This window comes from Vicia villosa, linkage group LG2 (assembly GCF_029867415.1).
Source record: "Vicia villosa cultivar HV-30 ecotype Madison, WI linkage group LG2, Vvil1.0, whole genome shotgun sequence".
NCBI lineage: Eukaryota > Viridiplantae > Streptophyta > Magnoliopsida > Fabales > Fabaceae > Vicia > Vicia villosa.
This window is the reverse complement of record NC_081181.1, coordinates 113,072,024-113,079,224: the sequence shown is the minus strand read 5'-3', so window position 1 is coordinate 113,079,224 and position 7,201 is coordinate 113,072,024. Positions and strand designations below refer to the sequence as shown.

The 7,201-nt window shown below is 35.5% G+C and overlaps 1 protein-coding gene across 1 annotated transcript; it reads right to left on the bottom strand.

Annotated features, from left to right (window-relative positions):
* Nucleotides 1–414: 414 nt before the first annotated feature.
* LOC131651807 (cellulose synthase-like protein D2) lies at nt 415–5,032 on the bottom strand. The gene is made up of 4 exons (XM_058921509.1): nt 4,456–5,032; nt 3,469–4,289; nt 2,586–3,393; nt 415–2,391 (listed from the first exon to the last, which is right to left on the bottom strand). The coding sequence occupies exons 2-4, from the start codon at nt 4,224–4,226 to the stop codon at nt 643–645; spliced, it is 3,315 nt and encodes a 1,104-aa protein (XP_058777492.1). The 5' UTR covers nt 4,227–4,289; nt 4,456–5,032; the 3' UTR covers nt 415–642.
* Nucleotides 5,033–7,201: the final 2,169 nt, after the last annotated feature.

Below are 7,201 nucleotides of genomic sequence, written 5' to 3'. Positions count from 1 at the left end.
CTTTAAATTTAATGATTTTTGTTAAATGTAAATATATAAAGAAATACCTAAAATTACCTTTTATAAAAAAAAATCTATCAAAACTAATTTTTCTTTTTTTTTAAAAAAAAATCTTTGTAAAGTTGTTAACTATATAATAGTATACACAAATTTTAAAAATTGATGCGGACGGATCCTAAATCGAGTCATGTTCGTCCTCCATTCCCAGTAGAATATCAGGGCAAGAAAGGAGTTGACAATATTAAAAATAATTTAAATAATAGAGGAATTGATCCAAAGCTTAAATTTTTTCAATTTTATTTGACTGGTATATTTAAAAAAATTATTCGAATGGTATATTCTTAAAGCTTGAAATATTCCAAAACTTGAGATATTTCTTCTTATTACATCACATTGTAACAAAAATAAATTATTAGTATGTATTTTATTCTCTTAACTATAGTAGACTCTACTACATGGTTAAGAAGTGTGTTATTTCAACACAAAAATCTTGAAAATTGTATGATATATTCCTTCTATGATCATTAACAGTATAATCAATAGTTTCTGAGCAAACAATGAATGCTAACTAAGAAATGCTAACAACCAAAAAAAACCTCTCACAGTTACTTAGGTTACAAGTTAACGAAATTGGAATGAGCCTCAAATTTGATTGTTACCCGAAGGAGGATTAATAGCAACCCATAAAAGTGATATGCAGATTGATAATAGAGCTGCCCAAACATACACAATTGTTGGTGTTTTCCCTCTTTTTCCCATTAGTCCTTTTGCAAATGGATATAAATGAGACAATACCCAAAAGCTGAAGAATATACCTCCAAGTAAACTACTCCATTTTCGATCTTCGCTGTATATAGTCTTACTAACCGCGACCGCAACTGCTATTAAGTTAACCATTATGATTGTGAGCGGCGGGATCATCAATGATGACCATTTGATGACATGGAGATCGGCGTAGTCGTCGTCTTCGTCGCTAGATGATTTTGATGTTAAGGTGAATGAAATCTCAATGCCGGCTATTACCTTGAGTAAGCCTTGGAGAACGGCGACTAGGTGCGCACTTGTGCCTCCGATCATCCAGAATTGCTCGTTTCTCCACCAGTCAACGAGTTCGATACCGGACCACTTGATCTCGAGGACAGCGAGGATGATAAGTGTGAGCATGATTCCCATAAGGTAAACTAAGAATGTGACTTGAAGGGACATGACGATGAACTGGCCGGTGAAAAGCGATAGAGCCGGGAGGAAGCAGTAAACGATAAGGAAGAAGGATGTGAATGGATAGATTGCGACGTTGAGGTAAGCGATTCTTTGCAAAAATTGTAATTTTGAATTAGCCAAGAGACCGTTGTTGCGCGAAAAGAATATTTCAACTGATCCAGTTGCCCATCGAAGAACTTGGTGAAGCCGGTCGGTGAGATTGATCGGAGCAGAACCCCGGAAAGCATCCCTCTTGGTCACACAATACACAGATCTCCATCCTCTATTGTGCATTCGATAACCTGTCACAACGTCCTCAGTTACAGAACCGTAAATCCATCCAACTCTATCTCCCCATTCGGTTTTATCTTCGTACCAGCATGAGATGACATTGATAGCCTCGGAGACAGTTGCAGCATGGAGAAAATCCCGAGGAAGTATTAGAGCACCGGGTTGGCGTCCAACTTTGACAGATGGGTGATCGGCAAGTGGTCTCCCTTGAAACTCTGCCACCCTGATTGATTCGACAAAAAGACTCGAGTTGCCGAATTTCTTCGGAATAAGAGCAATATTCATTTCTTCATCATCAATGCTACTACCACTCCTTAAAGACTGGTCCTCTAGAGAATCTACTTCAGCGATTGAGGCAACGGTTGCGGATTTCTTTTTCTTACTACCAAACCAACCAGCAGGCTCAGCAGCCTCTTCTTGCAGCCGAGGCGGATCAAAACCATAAAGTGCAGTTCTTCGAAATAGACATCCCGTACCAACGTAAAAAGGACCCTGAAGTCCATCGAGAGCTCGCATATTGACATCAAAGAAGACAGTATTGTGATTAGCATAGCGATCAGAAGGGTCAATTCCTTCAAACCTTTGGGGAAACTGAACGTAGCATATCCTTTCTCCGTCGCGGTCCATCATGTGGCACATTCCTTCCCTCAACGCCTCGGAGTTATATATGTAATGGTCACAGTCAAGATTAAGTATGAAAGCCCCATTGGACATAACAGCTGAAGCTCGAACAAGAGCATTCATTGCCCCGGCTTTCTTGTTGTGATCATAGCCCGGTCGTTTTTCACGAGAAACATAGACAAGCATAGGAAGGCGAATATCAACTTCGGTCAAATCCATTGTATTTGAATCTGATGCTGTGCCAATCAGTGGCTCGTTACTTGGAGGTTTCGACATTACCTGCATTCGAAAGAGGAGTTTACATGATTAGCCCATATGATGTTTATATCAAGCAGCTATAAAATTGCAATTCAGTGTATCACAGCTACATACACTATAAACATCCTAGACTTATGTAAGAAAGAGATATAAGTGTCCGAATCATTAGAATAGCCGATTCAGATTAACCAATTCAGATTAGAAGTGATAATTACCTGTATGATACTGGAATGATCACCCCGAGAATGATCCGGTGCAGGAGTTGTCCATGTCCCTGGCCAGTGAGTACCATCAGTCATCCGTGTAGTTCTAGAAATTTTCAAATTCTCCATCGGTTCATCATTTGCAGCCTCTTTCCACAACTTCAGTGCTTTGGTCTCCTCTACAGCATTATAAGCATCACAGCGCCTCCGGATTGACTCTGGAAGGCCATTAATCCGAACCTTGAATTCATCATACTCACGCTTCACCCTCCTACGGTCCCTTACAAAGTCTGAACGTATTTTGTTCTTGTAAGGATCTCTCTTCAGACCAAAATAAGATTCCGGGTTCCTTGGTTCAATGTCATGCTTCCGACAAAAAGGAACCCACAATTTGGCAAAACTTGTTGCCTCTGCCATGGCCTCAAAAGTAAGAAGCGAGCCTCCATCATCAGAGACATAACATGAGAGTTTCTCAACGGGATAATCCACGGCTAGAATAGAAAGAATAGTATTTGCAGTAACAAGCGGCGGTTCTTTTTCGGGATCCGCCGTTGACACAAATATATCAACTCCTGGAAGATCGGATTTTCCTGTTGGATTGTTTGGACTAGGAGTTTCAAACTTCTCTTTCAAAACGTCGAGATCAGCAAACCGGTTTAACGGAAAGAGCTTAGGGAACTGGTCAAGAAGCCAAGAGAATGCAAACCAGATTTCACATACTAAAGACATTCCCCACAGCCAAATTGCATCTTGGTTCGGGTTTTCTACCCTCCACTTTAGGAATAGAACTAGAATCACCATCCGAGCAAATATTATGCACCTGAAAGTTTAAACAATAACATGAAAAATACAATCCACAAGCATGGAAAAAAATAAGAGGAAAACGTAATCATACCGATAAGGACCCAGAATTGTAGTAGAAATATTCAATTTCCGCGTCAAAGGCCGCCATTCCTTTTCTTTGAAAACATTAGGGTCGCCGCCCATCGAATCAGAACCAGACCTAGAACTAGCACCATTCTCAGAATCTTTAGGCCACATAACATTTCCATATCCATAGCTCCCTTTAGTCTCAAACAACCATTGATCATGATCAAGTTCATTCGCTGTGCTACTCGTCGAATTCCCCGATTTCATCCTCGACAACCTCCTCTCCATCTTCGAGACCTCAGCACCGCCAGTTAGCCAAGGTAATGACTTTTGATTGACCACAGAACCCGCCTCTGCCATCCCGTGCTCGACATAAGCAACCTTGCATCCCGGACAAATCAGTTCACCGTTTCTTAAAGTATCCTTATAACAATCCCTACAAATCTTGAAATCACAGTAACAAGGAAGTATCTCCAAACCTCTCTCATCAATCATGACCTTTCCGTCACACCCCGGCATCTCACAAGCCGACCCTTTAGTCCCAGCCATCTGAGGATGATGGCTGGAATCAGATTCAATCATCTTATCCATCAATTGGGACCGCGTAACCTGATTAAAACCTCCGGTAAACATAGAACTCGACGCGTACTGATCCTCAACTCTCTTAGAAGTTGATCTGGAGAGAGAAATATCCATTGCCATAGGTGTTTGAGGAACATGCACTCTGAAGGTTTCAAGATTAACACTCCCATTCTCAGATTCTTGATCCATATCACTGCTCATTTGAGTTCCCTTAACAAAAGAATCCACGATGATGATGATGATTGATAAGACAGACTATAAGACCTGTAATTTCATCATCAACCAAAAACAAACCACACACAAATACACCACTTAATCAGCAAATATATAAAGGGTTCATCTTTAAGAAAAGTTCAACAACAACAAAATAAAAAAACATGATTGATATAAAGAATAGAGTGGCAAAGAAAGTTTCATAGTAATATCTTACCAACTCAAAGACAAAGCCAGCAATTGATGAAAATTGTCCGAATGGCAGAACAACCGCGTGTCTGACGCTGTCAACTCAAAACAGGACTGAGTCCAAGAACGGATCAGGTTTTTTTTTGTAAAAACACAAAAAAGACCGAAAATCAAACCGTTTTAAATGATTCCAACGAGAAAAAACACTGACACTCAGAACTACATATTCTGTTTATTCATAGTACTAAACAAAAACAACGTCGGCTCGAAAACCTTAAACAATGTTTTTTGGGTTGTTTTACGAAAACCGGCACCACATTGAAGGGTAAAAAACACTGAGAGAAGGGTAAAGGAAGAAAACAAAAGTGTAGAAATATGGTAAATAGGAATTTTTGGTAAAAAAAAAAAAAAAAATAGAATGTCGATTTTGCGAGATTTTTAATCTTTTTATTCGGAAAGTACGAAGTGTGTTTGACTCAAAATTGTCATGTTTAGTTGAAAAACAAAAAAACTCAACGCAATGACGCGGAGAGCGAGTTTTCTGGTGTTGGCAATTTTACGTGATCCTTCTCCAATGGCGTGTTACTGTCTTCTTCTATTGTGTTTTTCCGCTTTCTTATATATCTAAAATGCACTGCATCCGTTTTTAATTATATATGCTTTGAAAATATCAATGTCAATCAAATAATTATTAGGGAGAAAATAAATATATGCACTGAAAAATGAAAATGTCTAAGTTAATTTTACACGGTCAATTAATCATCATCAATTAATTATAATAACTTTTGAGTTTTTATTTTTCACTAAAATCTTAAATATTTATTATTATTTTTTCAACTTTTTTAATATATTATTCTGTGCCATTAATAAAGGATAATTTTTTTTAATTTTTTTAACCTAACAATTATGGTTTTTTTTAATACACATCACATGAAAACGGAGGAAGTAGTATATTTTAGAAAATATTTATTTTTTATATAAAAAGTTATTTTAAATTATGTTGTAAATTTTATATTTATATACAAATATAAAAAAATATAATTAAAAGGTTTTAACTATTTATTTACATTAATACAAATAAAAAAATTGTTAAACATTGAATTTTGCATCAATAAATTAAACTTTATATTTTATATAAATGGATATCGTTCTTTTATTATTTATATTGAGCTTATGAAAGATTGACACCATATATTGAATAATATTTAAAAAATATTAACGTTATTTTAAATTAAATTAATATTATTCAAAGATTAAAAAAAAGTATTTTTTATTTTTTACTTGTGTTCTGTTTATTAATGGAAAGTATTTATTTATTTTTTAATATTTATCTATGCACATCAAAGTAAATTTAAATTTAGAATTTTGTGTTAATAGTAATTATGCACGGCAAAAGTAAACAAATGTGGATAAAGAGCTCTTGGTATAAATAGAAAATAGATACAAAAGTGTCAGGGATCGGGTGAAAACCTCATAGATGACAACTCTGAAGCTAGCAATATCTCATATTTCTAGATGTAAATGCATTTTTAATCTTCTAATTAAAGTATTTTTAATTTTGTTCCCAATTTAAAAATTCTAACTTTTTAGTCCTTTAATTTTATTTTATTTTTAACATTATTTTTGTCTTTTTTTTTTTACAGTCTGACACTGATGACTAGATTAAAAAATTGTTTTTAATAATATAATAATGATGGCTAAGATTGTTAATTAAATTTGGGCCTTGGCCCCCATAGTCATCAAAAAAAAAAAAAGATTGTTAATTAAATTTTAATTAAGTCTAGAAATATTTTTAAAAATTAATTAATACAGATTTTTTTTTAAAAAAATCTAAAAATCTGGGTTTAAGGCTCATGTTTTTGCAACATCTTTCCAACCCACAAATGGACAATAAGTTATTATAAGTGTAAATAGTGGTGGCAAACAGGCATGCCCGTCTGGAAAAAGTCCGTAAATAAACGGAACGGGGCGGGCTTTGTTGAGGGTGCAGGTCAAAAACTTTGTCTTGCCCTGCAAAAAAAATTGAATGCGGGGCGGTACAAACCCGTGGACAGTTCGGAGTAAATGGGCTTCTAGATGTGGAATTTGATTAGTGATTCTTTCAGGACCGTGGCTTGTCCCATGAGTCTTAATTTCAATTTCATATTTTCGTATGTGAAAAGAAGTATAAATATCTTCATAGACCAGACGCTCACTAATGAGTACATCATCTTCAAAACTGTAACCTTCCCATGGCATATAAGCTACTAATACGTTTTTTCCCAAAGCGAGTTCACCACCAACTGTAGCAGCACCATCTGCTAAAATTTGTCCCTTTTTTACGCATTTACCTTTCTGAACCTGGGATTTTTGATGCATGCAAGCATTTAAGTCTAAAAATAACAATTTTTCATGTTAATGTCTTTATCCGCAAAAGTCCACAAAAAACAGGGAGATAGACACACTAGTATAAAAAGAACAATATAATTTAAAAATTTACACCCGATATTCTAAAAACGGGTGTAAATTAAAAACGTGATGACAATTTTGTAAATAAAGTTTCATTTTAAGGATTAACATGTGACAAATTACGCTCTATTTATTGAAAATTGGGTGTAAATTAAAAATATTATTATAATCAAATCTCAATTACGCCCATTAAATTTAAAATCGGGTGTAAATTTAAGTTACTTAAAAAAAATTATTTAATTTTATAACTCAACTCGTCACCGCAAATCAACATATCCTCAAGAGAGTTTCCAACATTTGTTTCATTGACGCACCTGCAAGAGAGT